At 34.7% G+C, this 20,905-nt stretch overlaps 1 protein-coding gene across 2 annotated transcripts in view; it reads left to right on the forward strand.

Annotated features, from left to right (window-relative positions):
- PIK3C2G (phosphatidylinositol-4-phosphate 3-kinase catalytic subunit type 2 gamma) overlaps window positions 1-20,905 on the forward strand; it is a 370,041-nt gene that overhangs the window by 117,977 nt on the left and 231,159 nt on the right. For both annotated transcript variants that reach the window (XM_024129228.1, XM_007126978.3), the window contains 2 exons: window positions 8,082-8,212; window positions 15,343-15,531. In XM_024129228.1, coding sequence (XP_023984996.1) covers window positions 8,082-8,212; window positions 15,343-15,531 — 320 coding nt within the window. The remainder of the gene's footprint in view (window positions 1-8,081; window positions 8,213-15,342; window positions 15,532-20,905) is intronic.

A 20,905-nucleotide genomic window follows, 5' to 3' on the forward strand; every position in this document is an offset into this window, starting at 1 on the left:
GGCCTCCCTCTGTTGTGGCCTCTCCCGTTGCGGAGCACAGGCTCCGGACGCGCAGGCTCAGCGGCCATGGCTCACGGGCCCAGCCGCACCGCAGCATGTGGGATCCTCCCAGACCGGGGCACGAACCCGGTTCCCCTGCATCGGCAGGCGGACGCGCAACCACTGCGCCACCAGGGAAGCCCCCAGTTTGTCTTCTTGTGTGAGCAGTCCTTCTCTTTAAACCATAGTTCTTACCTACTCATTCATGCAAAGTATTTTCCTTTACCTAACATTTCATTACCTGCTTATCCTTAATTATTAGCAATGTCATGGGGAGGCAACAGTCTTATTATTGGTATCTGGTCCTTAGACCACAGTACATTTTGTGCCCTAATGTAGCATAGGTTCTTTTCTCTTCACTCCTGAACCACTATACGGGTCCCTCTTTTACAACTCCTTCTTGAGACTCCCAGCAATTGCCATCTAGTTAGTAGGCATCCTTCCCTCCCTTGAACTGCATAGAACTTATGGTCCAATATTTGTGTGCCTTATAATATCCAACTATATCTACAGTCAGGCTGCATTTCTTTGAACAAACTGACAGAATCATGGGGGTCTGAGCAAGCCCATGGACACCTGATTGGCATGGTTGTGGATCATGGACACTAGGGACATTCACAGCAGCTCCTTCAAGGAATTCCAAGACATGAAGTCATAGTAGAAACCGTGGTGGCCAAGTGTAAGTGGAAAAGGATGAGGGAAGAAGTAAAGTAAGATGGATAAATGGAACACAAGAATCTAATATTCACATGTTTAAGGAGGTATGAATTAGAAGTTTGGTTGACTGGGTCTGAGTATTTGCCTGTACCCCAGAAGAAAGAGCCTCATAACTTTTTTTGCTTGAAAACAGAAGTCTATCTTCAACACTTGACAAATAGGTGTCATGGCACTTGCAGTGCACACATTTAACGAATGCTCCTGGAGCATTCCATTAACAAAAAAAGACTGAGGCCAAGGCCAGACTTAGTGGGTCATGACCACAGAAGGAGAAGAGTCACATGTTTGCCATTAATAACTTGAAACATGGCTTTGGGGTGCTATATATATATATACAGTATCCTATTTTAATTGTTAATGTTTACCTTTCTCCTCCTCCATAATGCATAGTACTCAAAAGAATTCTAGGGCAGCAGTCGGCAAACAGGGCAGGAGGAGCCATGAGCCTGAGCTGCACGCAGCGGCCCACACGGCAAAACAGAAAGCCAGCTGAACAGAGTGCGCAGAGTGGCACTGGCAGCCATGACGCAGGCAGCCCAGGCAACCAGGGCGGCCCAAACAGCCTCACAGGAAGCCTCCGTGACTCCAACTGCTCCGCGGACTGCAAGGTGTGGCGGCACAGCCCCACTACAGCAGTCACAGTCTCTGTGGGGCTAGAAGAAGCTTTTCACTATTTTACTTACCACCTCATTTCTACTCTAGTGGCTTGGACAACAAGCCATGTGACTGACAGGGTCTTGGTGCTCCAGCTTGGTGTCAGGCCTGTGCCTCTGAGGTGTGAGAGCCAAGTTCAGGACACTGGTCCACCAGAGACCTCTGGGCTCCACTTAATATCAAACAGTGAAAGCTCTCCCAGAGATCTCCATCTCAACGCTAAGACCCAGCTCCACTCAATGACGAGCAAGCTACAGTGCTGGACACCCCATGCCAAACAACTAGCAAGACAGGAGCACAACCCCACCCACTATCAGAGAGGCTGCCTAAAACCAGAATAAGGTCACAGACACCACAAAACATACCACTGGATGCTGTCCTGCCCACCAGAAAGACAAGATCCATCCTTATCCACCAGAACACAAACACCACTCCCCTCCACCAGGAAGCCTACACAACCCACTGAACTAACCTTAGCCACTGGGGGCAGACACCAAAAAAATGGGAACTACGAACCTGCAGCCTGTGGAAAGGAGACCCCAAACACAGTAAGTTAAACAAAATGAGAAGACAGAGAAACACACAGCAGATGAAGGAACAAGGTGAAAACCCAGCAGACCAAACAAATGAAGAGGAAATAGGCTGTCTACCTGAAAAAGAATTCACAGTAATGATAGTAAAGATGACTCAAAATCTTGGAAATAGAATGGAGAAAATACAAGAAATGTTTAACAAGGACCTAGAAGAACTAAAGAGCAAACAAACGATGAACAACACAATAAATGAAATTAAAAATTCTCTAGAAGGGATCAATAGCAGAATAACTGAGGCAGAAGAACGGATAAGTGACCTGGAAGATAAAATGGTGGAAATAACTACCACAGAGCAGAATAAAGAAAAAAGAATGAAAAGAATTGAGGACAGTCTCAGAAGCTCTGGGACAACATTAAATGCAACAACATTCCAATTATAGGGGTCCCAGAAGAAGAAGACAAAAAGAAAGGGACTGAGAAAATATTTGAAGAGATTATAGTTGAAAACTTCCCTAATATGGGAAAGGTAATAGTCAAGTCCAGGAAAAGCAGAGAGTCCCATACAGGATAAATCCAAGGAGAAACACACCAAGACACATATTAGTCAAAGTATCAAAAATTAAATACACGGAAAAAATATTAAGAGCAGCAAGGGAAAAACAACAAATAATATATAAGGGAATCCTCATAAAGTTAACAGCTGATCTTTCAGCAGAAACTCTGCAAGCCAGAAGGGAGTGGCAGGACATATTTAAAGTGATGAAAGGGAAAAACCTACAACCAAGATAACTCTACCCAGCAAGAATCTCATTCAGATTTGACGGAAACATTAAAACCTTAACAGACAAGCAAAAGCTAAGAGAATTCAGCACCACCAAACCAGCTTTACAACAAATGCTAATGGAACTTCTCTAGGCAGGAAACATAAGAGAAGGAAAAGACCTACAAAAACAAACCCAAAACAAGAAAATGGTAATAGGAACGTACATATTGATAACTACCTTAAATGTAAATGGATTAAATGCTCCAACTAAAAGACATAGACTGACTGAATGGATACAAAAACAAGACCTGTGTATATGCTGTCTACAAGAGACCCACTTCAGATCTAGGGAGACACACAGACTGAAAGTGAGGGGATGGAAAAAGATATTTCGTGCAAATGGAAATCAAAAGGAAGCTGGAGTAGCAATACTCAGGTCAGACAAAAGAGACTTTAAAATAAAGACTATTACAAGAGACAAAGAAGGACACTGCATAATGATCAAGGGATCAATCCAAGAAGAAGATATAACAATTATAAATGTTTATGCACCCAACAGAGGAGAACATAAGGCAATACATAAGGCAAATGCTAACAGCCGTAAAAGGGGAAGTCAACAGTAACACAATTATAGTAGGGGACTTTAACACCCCACTTTTACCAATGGACAGATCATCCAAAATAAACATAAATAAGGAAACACAAGCTTTAAATGATACATTAAACAAGATGGACTTAATTGATATTTATAGGACATTCCATGCAAAAACAACAGAATACACTTTCTTCTCAAGTGCTCATGGAACATTCTACAGGATAGTTCATATCTTGGGTCACAAATCAAGCCTTGGTAAATTTAAGAAAATTTAAATCATATCAAGTATCTTTTCTGACCACAGTGCTATGAGACTAGATATCAATTACATTAAAAAATCTGTAAAAAATACAGACACATGCAGGCTAAACAATACACTACTAAATAACCAAGAGATCACTGAATAAATCAAAGAGGAAATCAAAAAATACCTAGGAAAAAAATGACAATGAAAACACGATGACCCAAAACCTATGGGATGCAGCAAAAGCAGTTCTAAGAGGGAAGTTTATAACAATTCAATCCTACTGCAAGAAACAAGAAACATCTCAGATAAACAACCTAACCTTACACCTAAATCAATTAGAGAGAGAAGAACAAAAAGAAAACCAAAGTTAGTAGAAGGAGAGAAATCATAAAGACCAGATCAGAAATAAATGGAAAAGAAATGAAGGAAACAATAGCAAAGATCAATAAAACTAAAAGCTGGTTCTTTGAGAAGATAAAATTGATAAAGCATTAGCCAGACTCATCAAGAAAAAAAGGGAGAAGACTCAAATCAACAGAATTAGAAATGAAAAAGAGATGTAAAAACTGACACTGCAGAAATACAAAGGATCAGGAGAGATTACTACAAGAAACTATATGCCAATAAAATGAAAAACCTGGAAGAAATGGACAAATTCTTCAAAATGCACAATCTTCGGAGACTGAACCAGGAAGAAATAGAAAATATAAACAGACCAATCACAAGGACTGAGATTGAGACTGTGATTAATAATCTTCCAACAAACAAAAGCCCAGGACCAGATGGCTTCACAGGCAAATTCTATCAAACATTAGGGAAGAGCTACACCTATCCTTCTCAAATTCTTGCAAGATATAGCAGAGGGAGGAACACTCCCAAACTCATTCTATGCAGCCACCATCACCCTGGTACCAAAACAAGACAAAGATGTCACAAAGAAAACTACAGGCCAATAGCACTGAAGAACATAAATGCAAAAATCCTCAACAAAATACTAGCAAACAGAATCCAACAGCACATTAAAAGGATCATACACCATGATGAAGTGAGGTTCATCCCAGGAATACAAGAATTCTTCAATATATGCCAATCAATCAATGTGATAAACCATATTGACAAATTGAAGGAGAAAAAACATATGATCATCTCAGTCGATGCAGAAAATGCTTTTGACACAATTCAATACCCATTTATGACAAAAACCTTCCAGAAAGTAGGCATAGAGGGAACTTACCTCAACATAATAAAGGCCATAAATGACAAACCCACAGCCAACATCATTCTCAGTGGTGAAAAACTGACACTATTTCCTCTAAGATCAAGAACAAGACAAGGTTGTCCACTCTCACCACTGTTATTCAACATAGTTTTGGAAGTTTTAGCCACAGCAATCAGAGAAGAAAAAGAAGTAAAAGGAATCCAAATCAGAAAAGAAGAAGTAAAACTCTCACTGTTTGCAGATGACATGATACTATACATAGAGAATCCTAAAGATGCTACCAGAAAACTACTAGAGCTAATCACTGAATTTGGTGAAGTAGCAGGATACAAAACTAATGCACAGAAATCTCTCGCATTCCTATACACTAATGATGAAAAATGTGAAAGAGAAATTAAGGAAATGCTCCCATTTACCATTGCAACAAAAAGAATAAAATACCTAGGTATAAATCTACCTAAGGAGACAAAAAACCTGTATGCAGAAAACTATAAGACACTGATGAAAGAAATTAAAGATGATACAAGCTAAGGAGACAAAAAACCTGTATGCAGAAAACTATAAGACACTGATGAAAGAAATTAAAGATGATACAAGCAGATGGAGATATATACCATGTTCTTGGATTGCAAGAATCAACATTGTGAAAATTACTCTACTACCCAAAGCAATCTACAGATTCAGTGCAATCCCTATCAAACTACCAATGACATTTTTCTCATAACTAGAACAAAAAATTTCATAATCTGTATGGAAACACAAGACCCCGAATAGCCAAAGCAATCTTGAGAAAGAAAAATGGAGCTGGAGGAATCAGGCTCCCAGACTTCAGACTACACAAAAAGCTACAGTAATCAAGACAGTATGGTACTGGCACAAAAACAAAAATATAGATCAATGGAACATGATAGAAAGCCCAGAGATAAACCCTCACACATATGATCACCTTATTTTTGATTAAGGAGGCAAGAATATACAATGGAGAAAAGACAGCCTGTTCAATAAGTGGTGCTGGGAAAACTGGACAGCTACATGTAAAGGAATGAAATTAGAACACTCCCTAACACCATACACAAAAATAAACTCAAAATGGATTAAAGGCCTTAATGTAAGGACGGACATTATAAAACTCTTAGAGGAAAACATAGGCAGAACACTCTATGACATAAATCACAGCAAGATCCCTTTTTGACCCACCTCCTAGAGTAATGGAAATAAAAACAAAAGTAAACAAAGGGACCTAATGAAACTTAAAAGCCTTTGCACAGCAAAGGAAACCGTAAACAAGATGAAAAGACAACCCTCAGATTGGGAAAAAATATTTGCAAATGAAGCAACTGACAAAGGATTAATCTCCAAAATTTACAAGCAGCTCATGCAGCTCGATATCAAAAAAACAAACAAGTGAATGTAAATTGATACAGCCACTATGGAGAACAGTATGGAGGTTCCTTAAAAAACTAAAAATAGAACTACCATATGACCCAGCAATCCCACTACTGGACATATACCCTGAGAAGACCATAATTCAAAAAGAGTCATGCCAAATGTAAAATAGATAGCTAGTGGGAAGCAGCCACATAGCACAGGAGGATCAGCTCAGTGATTTGTGACCACCTAGAGGGGTGGGATAGGGAGAGTGGGAGGGAGATGCAAGAGGGAGTATATATGGAGATATATGTATATGTATAGCTGATTCACTTTGTTATAAAGCAGAAACTAACACCCCATTGTAAAACAATTATACTGCAATAAAGATGTTAAAAAAAAAATTCTAGGGCAAATACATTAACACATACTTTGGGGGATTTTCTCTTTTGTGAAAAATTAGAACAAGAGACAATTGGGGAAAATCCTAATTTTTTCTGTAAGTGGCTCAAGAATCAGTAACTGTTTGCCTTCATAATATACGAAGATATGCAGTTTGTATAGGGCCTCATTCATGTATCAGAAATGAAAAAATTTTTTCATAATTGAAATATATCAAAGAATTTATTATGGATTTTTCACAGGGAACTTCTGTATTCTCATCTACTACTGTATTCTCATCTACTACCTTTAGTTTCTTGTCTACCCTGCCTTTACTTAGGACCAACATAAAATTGAATTAGCTCATTAAATACTATTTCTAGTATTTTTGTTTTATGTGTTTAAAATACTTGGATACATAAAGAGTAAAGTGTAACATGCTAATACTGCAGGCACTTCCCTCCAAGGCATCAAAATTACTCTTTCTGTCAAGAGGCAAAATTTACTATAATATTGCTTTAGTTTAGCATTTCTGTTACTCAGTTCTTTTTTCATGTTGGAATAATAACTGATAATTATAGCAAATTTATACCAAAAACAAATTTTGCAACAAATTGCAAAGGTTACAGAATAAAATTGCTAAGACTTTTTCAAATAAGAGCCCAAATAGATTAAACTGCATCTCAACATTCTACCTTATAGTATTCTTCCATTTTCTCTGAGATCACAACCTAAGATAGTTCAGCAGAGAAAAATAAATTCTTTAGATTTTTTAATATGAAAATGAAAAATAATATATGATACTCTTAAGCAAATATTTTGGGCAGTAAAATATTTAGCTCATTTACGTACTTGGAAACTGTATTTTTTGTTAACTATTATTTTATTTACTAGAATCAGATTATCACTTAAACATGGTTTAGTGGAAAGCATGTTGAGCCAGGAAAAAAGAAGGCCTGCATTCTCACTCTGTCTATAAAGCTGAACTATAGAGCCACAGCAAAAATATTCTATTTGGTTTTATACTCGTGAAACAGATCTTTACCAGAGAAGATTTCACTGTCATGTCCACGGAGTGGTTCACAGACTTACAGATTTCAGGTAGTAGAGACCAACATAAAGTAACTCTTTTTATTTTATCAAGTGATTATATGAAAAAAGTATAATTACCATCTATAATTTTCATCATTTAATAATAGAAAGACATTTTAGTAATGAAAATTGGAAAGGATGTAATTTCAGCACTAAACAAAAATGTAACATTAAACTGTATGAAAAGTTCATATGTTATTATTTTTCTCATTTTTTTCTAAGATAATGTTACAGTCTACTAATTTATATGCCATTAATATAAATAATTGAGGATTTGCCAAATATCATGTATATTTAAACACCAAGTCCAAACAATAATGATTCTTTTAAAATTATTTTTAAATAATAAAAAGCACAGAAAATATAGGGTATTTATTTTACTTCAGTTTCTATAAATCTAAGATAGAAATCATTAAATTAATAATGCATTTTTCAGGCGTTTGATACATGGCAAACCATTTTATTTATTTCAGATTGATTTTCCAGCTACTGAGTGGGAATATATGAAACTTGATTCTGAAGAGAATAGAAGTGATCTTGAAGAACCACCAAAAGAATGTTTAAAACATATTACCAGACTTTCACAGAAACAGTCTCCCTTACTGTAAGTGACCCAGTTCTTGGGAGGGAATTTTGCCTGCTGTTCATGATACCAGCAGTCATACTAGAAGCACTCATATCTTATAAGAGTGAACCTTCCTTCCCACGTAACTCCTTTCATTTCCTAAAATCATGCCTGTTGGATGATCAACTAATGTTTAGGAACTAAATTAGTAATTTTTCATGTTTTTTTAAAGATTTTTTTTCCTTTGGGGCATTTAGCAACTTTAAGTTTGGTCAAAGGAAAAATAAAAGGATTGGAGATCATTCAGTTCAAAACAACAAAGCAGAGACTGATATAGATCAGCATTTAACAGTGATAAACCATTGCTCAGTCCTTCAAGTAGGTAGTAAACAGGAAAATGCAAAATTTAATTATAATGGCAGATTAAAAAAGAACAGAAATAAATCATGTTTTAATAGCACTAAATTAGTAACTAAGGAATACTTAAATTTTGTCAAACAGTAATTCTCTGGGGAAAAAAAATATCAGGAAGAATTATAAGAGAATACTAATTCTCTCTTTGTAATTACTATTTGACTTTAATATTTGGTAATATCTAAGCCACAGCTTATGGTGCTCATTACTAACATGGCAAAAGCATAAAACTAAGAAAGCAACTCTTTATGTGTGTGTATGTGTGTGTGTATATATATTTATATATATATACACACACACATATATTTATGGTGATATATATATATATATATATAACATAATAAAGCATTTTATTCCAAGAATAAGAAATTATTTAAAGGTTTTGAATGGGGTAGTCATGTGATCTGAATAATCTTTTTGAGTGATTCTTTTGACTACAAGTTGAAGAATGGATTGGAGAGGAAGTAAGAGTGGAAGCAAGCAGTACAGCAGAGTGGCTTATGTAATATTTTAGGCAGGAGGTCATGGTCACTAGAACTAGGGAGATGGCAGTGGACACTGGTAGTAATGGCTAGATTTGGAGCATATTTGGAAGTTGAGAAGACGTGACTTCATGATTATTAGTAAATAGGAGTTAAGTCAATTGAAAAACCAAAGAATCAAGTTAAGTCAATGGAGAATCTAAGGTTTTTGAATTGATGAACTGGGGAGATGTTTGAGTCATTTTCTGGGAGAGGAATAAGTTTGAGACCATCCAGACTGAGGTGTTGAATGTGATAAAGCATTCCATTTTGGGTAATCTTGTTACTCCCCTGATCTCTAATTTCAACTTGTCTTACTCTTTTCCTCATTCACTTCAAGCCAGTGACATCAGTTTGCTTCACATACTTCACATGTGCTATATTCCCTCTCCCATCTCAAGGGCTTCTTATTTGGTGTTTCCTCTACATGAAATACTCCTTCCTAGTTCTTCACATGACTGAATCATCTCACCCTGTAGGTCTTCACTTAATTGTGATCTTCTCAAAGAGCCCTTCTTTGATCACCCTACCTAATGGAGTTTTTCTCTCTTTACAACCTATCTTATTACCTTTTATGTTATCACACTTAGCAGAATCTATTATCATCTTGTTTATTAATGTGTTTTTTTCTTATTAGCTTGTAAGAACTGATAGAACAAGCAACCTATCTATCTTGTTTATCACTACATTTCCAGTGTTCTACACTGTGCCTGATAAATAATATGTGTAAAATAAATGTTATAATGAATAAAGTTCCTTTGCATAGAATTTGCTATAAAAATTACCTTAAGGATTGAAAATGTTGAAAGACTCCCTTAGTCCTCAAGACATATTTTGATGATCCATTTTTATACTAGACTATTGTCATCTTAACTAGGTGAAGCATCTTTTTATACTCCTTAATCAAAAATATAAAACCTTGCATTTAACAAGTGTGTCACATATCAGAGGCTAATATATTTATAATGAGAGATTTTTTAATATATAAAAAAGATACTATACTTTGAAATTTTAAAATATCAAAACCAACGAATAATAAGCACAATAACTGCCTTTAAATATTAAAGGTTTGTGTTTTTAAATTAACCCCAGTGATTTCTAACTGGTTTTATACTGCAGTTTCTATTTAAGAGAATAACTTATACTATAAAATAAGTAACATTTTCCTCTGTTTCACCCACTCAAATATAATTATCAATGCTCAGTAGAGTACAATTTCATTCTGGACTGTGAAAACAGATGGAGACCAGCCTTCAATGTGATAAAACTTGTGTTAGAAACAGATTAAATTCATTTTCAAAATACCACATTTTATCATTTAGTTGGTGACTTAATTATTACTTCTTTCAATTTGATCAAATATAATCAGTCAAAAAGTTCAGACTCAATGAAATTCAATGAAAATGTTCCTATAATATTTGTAAAAATAAGAAAAATACCTTCTTGATGACAGCTAAAAGAATATGTCAAATATAAAGAAAATCCTGGAACATAAGGTATAAAATAATTTGGTATGAAAGAAATTATGCTTCCACTTCTAGCCATGAAGATTACCTATTACTAGACTAATCCTCCTGAATTAAAGAAATATGACACAAGAAAAATACATATGCAACAACTGCTCTCAGAAATTGAACAGACAGGCCTTGAGGTGAACCCATGAATAAAGTGACTTTCAGCCCAGAGGCATTTTCTGTATCATAGATCTGGGAGATATAATTAAAGAAGAGCATGCAGGTCTTGCTGAGACTTAAAAAAAAAAAAAAAGGCAGAGATTGGAGTTTAATGATGCTGAGGCAGCTGGAATCTACGGAGCATAATAGTAGAGAAAAGGAAGATGTACAGGATAGGAGCTACAGAAATATGTATTGGTGTCCCCTTATATATTTAGCTGAGTACTAAGCTACTCTTGAGCAGATAGGGATTTTGTAGGGACTGCAAAAGAACTGCTACCGGAAGATGTGAAATAAATGTAGATTCTAGAGGTTGCCCAATGCTGGGAGACATAGAAATTCCGACTAGTAATAATAGGGAAAGATCACCACACCCCAGCATTCAGTAAAGAAATCAGAAAGATGCATATTAGGAGTAAGTGTGCTCTAGCCCAAGATTAAGGACTATACTTGGCCTAGCCTAACAAATCGTAAAAACAAGCCTCAAAAGGATCAAGCTGATCTGCTAGTAATTAAACGGACTACTAAAAAAATTGAAACATTCAACACTCAAAAGATAGCAAAATGCAGAATTTTAAAGGTTTAGTGTACAATCAATAATTGCTAGACATAGGAAGAGTCAGGAATATATAACCATAGCCCAAGATGGGGGAAAGCAGTTAACAGAAACAGATCCAAATATTTTACAACTATTATAAAGACTTTTATGGATTTATATAAAAAGATATGTATAAGTGAACAAATGAAGTCTCAGTAGAAAAATGGAAATTTAGGAACTGAAAAACACAATATCTAAATTTTTTTAAAAATCACTAGAAAAGCTTAATAGATTGCATAATGAAAAAAAAAGAACAGTGAGCTTGAAAAATGGGCAATAGAAATTATCCATGTTGAAGTACAGAAAGAACAAAACCTGAAAATAGTGATAGAGCCTTGTGACCTGTGGGGCAATATCAAGTAATATAATATGTGTGTATTGGACACACAGGAGAGAAGAGAGGGATTGAAGTAAAAAAAAAAAAAACTGAAAAATAATAGCCAAAATTTTACAAGTTTGATTAAAAAAAAATCAACCCACAGATATAAAAGCTTAGCAAATCCCAAGCATGTGTGCATGTGCACACACACACACCACCTAAGCACATTATAGTCAAATTTCTGAAAACTAAAGATAAAGATAAATTTTTTCTAATGCATCAGAGAAAATCAACAAATTGCATCCATGGAAACAACTATAATTCAGCAGATTACTCATTAACTGAGGATTTCTCATTAGAAGCAATGGAAGCCAAAAGACATTATAACATTATCTTGCATTTTGAAAGGGGAAAAGAAAATACATCAACTTAAAATTCTATAACCAGTAAAATTACATTTCAAACATTAAGGCAAAATTAAAACGTTTTCAACTAAGCACAGCTGAGTTAGTTATAAGCTCATTTGTACTATAAGAAATCTTAAAGAAAATATTTCATGCTAAAAGAAGTGATAAGTAGATGGACACTCAAATCTACAAGAATAAATGAAAAGCACCACAAAGGGAAAATAGGTAGATAATAAAAATACACATTTTTTACACATTTATTAATTTATTTTAAGAAATAATTGTTTAAACAAAAATAATCACAATATACAGCTGGGTTTGCAATATATGAAAGTAAAATGTGTAACAACTACAATAATAATGAGAAATAGAAATATAAAAGCATAGTGTTCTAAGATTCTTATACATAAGGTAGTGTAACATTAATTGTGGTTGGCTGTGATATGCTAAAAAAGAATATTATAATCTTGAAAGAAACCACACACCCCCAAATTTTAAGAGTACATTTAAAATTCAAAAAGATGACAAAAGTTAAATTTAAAAAAATCCAAAAGAAAGCAGGAAAAAAGGAGAAATAGTTTGGACAAAAAAATTAATAACAATATGGTTGATTTAAACCCAATCATGTCAATGTTCTGTTAAATATAAATTAATAAAAACCCCAATTAAAAGGCAGAAATTGTTAGCCTGCATTACAAAAGTAATATCCAACTTTATGCTGTTTACAGGCATATATTTTAAATATAAGAATTCAGCTTGATTATAGTTAAAAGAATGGAAAAAGATATACAAGGAAAATCATACCATCTTGAAATATTTGGAAAAAAACATTTGACAAAATTCAGCACCCATTCATGATAAAAACTCACAAAACTAGGAGTAGAATGGAACTTCCTCAGACTTCAACTCCTGAGTTGAATCTAGATCTATGGGAAAATCTAGAGTTAACGTCATATTAAGTGGTGCAAGAATGAGTGCTTTCCCCCTAAATTGGGAACAAAGCAAAGATGTTTGTCTAAATATTCCTCTTCAGTGTTGTACTGGAAATCCTAGCCAGTGCACTATGGCAAGGTAAATAAGTGTTAAATGTATAGAAGTTGGAAATAAATAAATAAAACTGACTCTATTTTCATATGAGTGATTTTGTAAGATCATAGCACTTGAGGTTAATGCGCAAAATGCAATTGTATCCCAGTAAAAAATAGAAAATAAATTTTATTTTTCAAAATTCTATTTGCAATATCAACATCTCTACATTAAAAAGTATAAAACTTTGCTAAGAGAAATTAAAGAAAATCTCAGTATATTGAAGGATATATCATGTCATTGATTAAAATAACCCCTTTTGTTAAGATGACAGTTCTAGTCCTCCCCAAATTAGTGATAAAGATACAATTATACACCCATTAGAATGTATAATTTTTTTTCAAATGATCAGTATGCTTTTAATTAAACTCTGAAGACTTGGATAATATTTTTAAATGGGCAAAAATCAAGTGTGGGCAAGAATGCTGTACAGTTGGTTCTATAATACCCTACACATGATAATGTAAAATATTACAACCACTTCAGAGAATAGTTTGACAGTTTCTTCAAAAGTTAAACAAAAATGTGACATACAACAGAGTCATTCCCCTCCTTGGTACTTTCTAGGAGAAATGAAAAATACACCCATATGAACACATGCACACAAATGTTCTCAGCAGCTTTAATCATAATATCCCAAAACAGGAAACAACACAAATGTCCATTAAATATGAGAAAGGATAAGCAAATTGTGATATATTCATACAAAGGAAGAGTACTCATTAATTAAAAGGAATAATCTACTGATGCACTCAACAATATGGGTAATTTAAAAAACATTATACTGAGTGAAAGAAGCTATAACTAAAAGAATATTTACTCTATGATTCCATTTATATGAAGTTTGAAAATAGGTAATATTAGTCTAAAGTGAAAGAAATCATACTAGTACTTGCCTTTGGTGGCATAAGAAAACTGTTTTATATCTTGAAAAGTGTGTAGTTTTTACTTGATATATGCATTTGGCAAAATTTAATTAACTGAATCCATGCATTCTCTTTTATGTAAATTATGCTTCAATGAAAGAAGGTAAAAGAGAAAAAATCACTGTTCAATATTGAACAAATGAATTCAGTTAGGAAAAAATAACTTGTTTTAATACCATAGAAATAATTTGGTTATGGTTTTTCTTCCAGGGCTTTCTGGTGAGGAAGGTAGTGACAAAACAGAAAAGGAGCCTAAATGTATCTCAAAAATAATCCTCTATAATCCAGTTCTTTCACTTTGCAGATGAAGATGGCTTCAGAAGAAATTGTAGAGAAATAGCGATATTTAAAAATCTTTCAATAATTCTTATTACCCTGCTTGGGAGTTTTAGTTAATTTAAGCTGAGCAACAGAGTATCAGTTTGGAGGAGACAGTATTGAAAAGCTGTCATTGTCCTGTGAGAAATGCTGTCCTTCAGCTGAACCATGGTCTTGAATGCTTTTGCTGGAGTGTAAGCAAAACATGGTAAACTGTCAGTGAATCAATGGCCCTTGTCCTAGACTTAAATCTTCTGTTGGGACCACTCTCCAGAGGGAAACACTTGAGCACTTAAGGAAGTCCTATTCACTGGCATTTTAACCCCAAACTTCCAGCAAACTCTGAGAATTTAAAGCCAGAACCCAGGGATAAATTGAGATCTTTGTTTTTGAAGTTCAGAGCAAAAAGTTTTCTGAACTCTCATTGAAACTTGCTTTGAAATGAAGGAATATGCTCTTCAAAATATGCCATTTCTCCACAGGCCCACTTGGGTCTAAGTTAATTTATAAAGAATGTAGAAAGTAAATGGTTAAGCAACTTTGTTCTAAGTAGTACATGTTGCAGGATTCAGATAAACTTGGTCTGCCTTAAAGGAGACAGAGACTTTGCCAACCAAAATGACGTTTTTTAAAAAGTGGCAAGCATAAGAGTGGGGAAAAATAAATGTGAATTATCTGAACTGAAGTTTATTTCATTTTATTTTTCTATAAAAAAATAAATTTAGTGGGCAATAAGCTGATAAAATAATCTATCAAACTGTCCCCAAAAGATAAAGGACTTGTTTTCCAAAATAAACTAAAATAAAAGTCAAAGAACTAGACTAACATTTTGTACTGTGTATTTACAGCAAACATTTGTTAGTATAGCAAACTCCAGTAAATTATAGTTTCCAATCTGGTTTTGCAGACTCTCTGAGGAAAAGAGAAGATACTTATGGTTTTATCGCCTCTACTGCAATAATGAAAATTGCTCCCTTCCTTTGGTCCTGGGTAGTGCCCCTGGATGGGATGAAACAACTGTTTCAGAAATGCATACCATTTTGAGAAGATGGAAATTTTCTCACCCTTTGGAGGCACTTGGACTTTTGACTTCCAGGTAAGAATTGCATGACAGGCATGACATTACTAATGAGAAAAATTTGAAGAGAAAAGCTGTAGGACTATATGATTAATTCAATAGCCATTCTGTTTGTTTCCAATTTCAGTAGCTATGAATATTAAATTTAGATAAATGTAAACTATGAATATTAATTTTAAACAAATCCAAACTATAATTGTGTCTTCTGTACTAAACTTGAAGTATAATTAATGGCCATAGTATCTTAAATGGAGTCTAGTTGCTCTTACAGAAATAACAACAAAAAAAATTGAATAGGGAAAAATAAAATTCTCTACTTGTCCCCCACTCAAAAGAAAAGAGTCCTTAAAAATTAAAACAATATCTTTTACTACTCAAACATGCAAAGCCTGGCAAAATACCCTGCTTACAATAGGTGTTCAGTTAATAAGCCAATGATGATGACAAGAATAAAAGGAAAAGCTATCCCTTATATATTCTTCAGATCTTCCCTCAGAATAAAATGCATGGGGGTAGGGGATCAGGTGGGGCAATGACATCACCTTCTAGTTAAGGAGAAGCATGAGGGAACAAGTGTGGTGTCTGGCTCTGGTTTGGGGAAGCAGCTCTTTCTTGGCTTCTATTTCATATTCAAAGCCAAGAAGAGATATTTTAAGTCTGTCTTGATGGCATCAGCTCACTGATGCCATGAAGAAAGTCTGCAATCTCTAGAGTCAGACAAGAATTGTGACACCCAGTTCTATTCTAGATTCTCTCTCAAGATCCTGATGAAGGAGAAAGGAGGGAGAGAAAGTGACACAGGACTTTTCAAAGGATTTATTTGGGTTTATTTTAAAATTTGTGTCTTTTATAAAACTTCTAGCATGGGAAAGGAAGAGAAAGTGTTTTCTTTTCCTATTATTTGTAAGCGTTAATAGGTTCCTCTCAATCTTCCAAGCTCAAAATTTACAAATTATCTTAAAATGCTACATGTTTTTTGCCTCTCATGTTGAATATTTTATTCAGTTTTCTGATGTCTTCCATTAATTACTGCATGCCCAGATGCCCACTCTTCCTTGATAGATGATAGATAGATAGATAGATAGATAGATAGATAGATAGATAGATAGATAGATAGACAGACAGACAGATATAGAATTTTTCTTTTAGTTGAGCTTGCAGCTTTTCCCCTTTTTATAAGGCTTCTTCTAGGTGGATCCTTCCTTGATCTTGCCAAGTAAAATTGATCACATCTTCCTAGTACAGTGCTTTGTTTCTTTATTAATTACATTTTATTGCAATGTGTTTACATGCAACATGTGAAACATGTAATTTGCCCATATTGGACTGAGAGCTAGTTAAGGCAAAACAGTTCATCGTAGTGTTTCTGTTTCCCAAGGGCTTAATAATACCTGGGACATAGTAATTACTCAATATTGACTCAATCACTCTCAAAAATACATTATGATTATTTATACTACTTTATTTTAATATTTAAATTATACTATTTGAGGGAATCATCGATTATCTTTATTTCCTACATCTCCTTGTACAGGTGAATGAATTAATGAAATAATTCTATGATAAGAAAATCAATTAACAATTGATTGGTTTCATTGGAATTATTTACAGTTCATACTTGTGTTTCAGGAACCTTCTGGAAAAAAATAAGTTCTCATTTCCACCTTACTCCTAACATCTTTTTCTGATTTAGATAGATAAGAATAGCCAATATCTACAAAAATTTTTTGCTAAATTCTAGTTGGTTTTAGCTCAAGTAAGACTTAGAATATTAGCACAATTATTATTTTGTCATTCCTGAACTGATTAGCTCATAGAAATTTGGCTCAAAATGTGAAGGTTAAAAAAAAAAAGTGAAGGTAACAATTCACAGAGTAAGCGAAGATTTAGCAATTCATACATCCGATAAGGGAATTGTATTCAGAATATATAAATACTCTTACAACTCAATAACAGAACAATAAATAACCCAATTTTTAAATGGTCAGAGGAGGACTTCCCTGGTGGTCCAGTAACTAAGACTCCCACCCCCAATGCAGGGAGCCCGGGTTCGATCCCTGGTCAAGGAACTAGATTCCACATGCCGCAACTAAGAGTTTGCATGCCATAACTAAAACAGCCCGCGTGCTGCAACAAAGATCCCGCACATGGCAACGAGGATCCTATGTGCTGCAGCTGAGACCAGGCACAGCCAAATAAATAAATAGTTTTTTAAATAAATAGTCAGAGGATCCAACATTTCCCCAAAGAAAATATACAAATGTCCAGTAAGCACATGAAAAGATGCTCAACATCATTAACCACTAGGGAAGTATAAATGAAAACCACAGTGAGATACCACTTCACACTAACTAGGATGGCTATAATCAAAAAGACAGTAAGCATTGGCAAGGATGTGAAGAAATTGGAAATCTAATATATTGCTCAAGGGAATGTAAAATGGGGCAGCCACTTTGGAAAACAATCTGTCAGTTTGTTAAATATTAAACATCAAGTTACCATATGACCCAGCAATTCCACTCCTAGCTAATACTCAAGATAAATAAAAAGTAGGTTCACTCAAAAACTCCTACATGAATGTTCAGACCAGCATTATTTATAATAGCCAAAAAGTAGAAACAACTCAAATGGCCATCAGCTAATGAATGGATAGACAAAATGTGGTCTATCCATGCAATGTAGCAGTATTCAATAATAAGAAAGAATGAATATTAATATATGTTACAACATGAATGAACCTTGAAAACATGCTAAGCAAAAGAAGCTAGTCACAAAAGACCACATATTGTATGATCCATATATGAGATGCCCACAATAGGCAAATGGATAGAGACAGAAAGTAGATTAGAGATCACCTAGGGCTAGAGGAGAGGGAAAATAGGGAATGAGTGCCAATAGACATGAGGTTTCTTTTTGTGGTTATGGTTCCACAACTCTAGAAACATGCTAAAAATCATTACATTATATACTCTGAGTGAATTGTATGGTATTTATATCTCTATAAAACTATTAAAAATATTTAAAGAGTAATTGTAAAGGTAAAAACTATGACTATATCTCTAAAGCATAATTTTCTTACGGGACAACTTTCTAAAGTTTCTAAAGCATTAACTGGTGTTTTTTTTTGGGGGGGGCAACTTATTATTGTTTTATTAAGATGTACCTTGGTCTATTTTAAAGACATTTAAATGTGTTAACTAATATTTTTTGTTAAGTTCATGTAATATTTCTTACAAAAATCTTTGTCAGAATGAAGCCTGTAATACTGATTAGTTTTCTTGCTTATAAAATAAGAGGATTCACTAGATGGACTTCAATATTCTAATTTCTGATAACTAAGCATAATTCTGTTTATAGGAGCCTTCTCTACTTAAAGAGATGCTGAACATCTATTTGATTTACTTAATGTTTTAAGTATAAAGATCAGATTTTTACTTAGTGCTTCTTAATACTACCTTGTTTTATTATCTACAATAACCTTAAGGCAAATACTATTATTACAACGATTTTACCATTGAGGAAACTGAGGCTTACTGGGGTTAAGCTGCCCAACTGACATTAGTAAGTTAAGGAGCTAGAGTTAAATCCAGAGATTTGGAGTTTGCAATCTTAACACTATGACTTACAGCCTTCCTACATAAATACATCCTATTTGTTTACATACTAAATATGTAAATACAACTATCCTAAAGTAGTTTGATTATAGTAAATAGCAGTACTTACCATCTTATGCTTGGATGTTTCCACTTCACTGTGTAATTTCTTTTTTTCTGAATAACCAGATTTTTAGAGGTTATAGGGACTGGTTTCAAAGTAGAGTGCTGTTTATTAAGCGTCATTCAGGGAACTTAGTAGAAACTGGATTTATTTGCACATTGAACAGTTCCTTATCATGCATCAAAAGAGGTCACTGAAAAGGTTGGAGTATTTTCATTGTACTTATCATATGACTCTCACTCTCAGTTTAACTGAACTATTAAAAAACTTGAGGACAAGCTGTTTCCAGAAATGAACCTTTCAACTTCTCTAAATTCAAAAGCTGACTTCTCTGAGAACAAACAGTTTGTGCTTGTTAAGTGAGTTGTCAGGGTGAGTTCTTCAGAGGTCTGTATTTTTTCTCCTTTGAATAGTCTTATTTTTTTCAATGGCCTAACCTCCTGAGAACTGGTGTGCTCCATTTCTAGCTTGGATAATTTTTACTATTGTTGATTACTTAATCCTGTTTGAAGGTTCACCACCTCCTTTTGGCTTATTTTTAGCAAGAGACATGTTGAGATTTGATTTAGCTCGTGTGGGCCATAAGGTATTAATATTTCCATGACTGAGTGTTAGCAGTGTGTTCACCAGGTACTGATACTTCCATTAGAGAAGGCAGTACTGTCAGAATAGCAGAGACCAAGGGCTAAGGTCTGTAGTTCTTGGCAGATGGTTGCTGTTTTCTTGAACCCTGGTGCACAGGTGCAACTATTCAACTGCTAATAATAAGCAGAAATTACCCAAGGAATTAGAAAGCAGTTCAAGGGAAGTATTCATTTAAAAATAGTAACTCTAAATTGGCATCAGAGGATTATATCAGAAGCTTAAATAAAAATTTGACAAGGTACCAGAACTTGCCATCCTACATGATGTGAAATTATTGTTTTGCAGGAAAAAGAGCAATACTTAATAGGCAGTGCCTTAGCTTTCAAAATCAGTTTCCTTGGAAAAATGTTCCACAAAAATGTTTGCACCAAACCACTATATTCTTTATTGTAGAGATTAATTAATGTATGCTAAAGCCATTCTTAACTAGTATTGTAAGCAGGCAGAATAGAATATAGAAAAGGTAGACAGTTATAACTTTCACATCTGACTAAGTAATCAAGTGATGGATGATGGTGTATCCTTCTATTTATTTTTTGAGCAAAAATATGTGTACATGGAAATTGGCATGCAATGAATCAAAGAAGCCAAATAGGTCATAATGACTGCCTCTAAACAGTTTAGAGGGAAAGACTCAAACTGAAGATCACACAATATACTGTATACTATAATCAAAGTATTAAGTGCTGTATGCCCCCAAGGAAGAGAGAGGCAAATTCTCTCAGGGAAAGTAAGAAAAGCTTCACAAAGGAATTAAATTCTGACTTGAAACATTCATAGGAATTTCCTGAATGGAGAAGAGAGAAAATGGCATTCCAGGAAGAAAGACTAGCATGGTCACAGTTATGGAAGTTCAGAGAATAGTAATTTAATATAATATTAGAAGGGGGGGGCTTCCCTGGTGGCTCAGTGGTTGAGAATCCGCCTGCCGATACAGGGTACACGGGTTCGTGCCCCGGTCCGGGAAGATCCCACGTGCCGCGGAGCGGCTGGGCCCGTGAGCCATGGCCTCTGAGCCTGCGCATCCGGA

The sequence above is a fragment of the Physeter macrocephalus genome, chromosome 6, assembly GCF_002837175.3.
Source record: "Physeter macrocephalus isolate SW-GA chromosome 6, ASM283717v5, whole genome shotgun sequence".
Classification (NCBI taxonomy): domain Eukaryota; kingdom Metazoa; phylum Chordata; class Mammalia; order Artiodactyla; family Physeteridae; genus Physeter; species Physeter macrocephalus.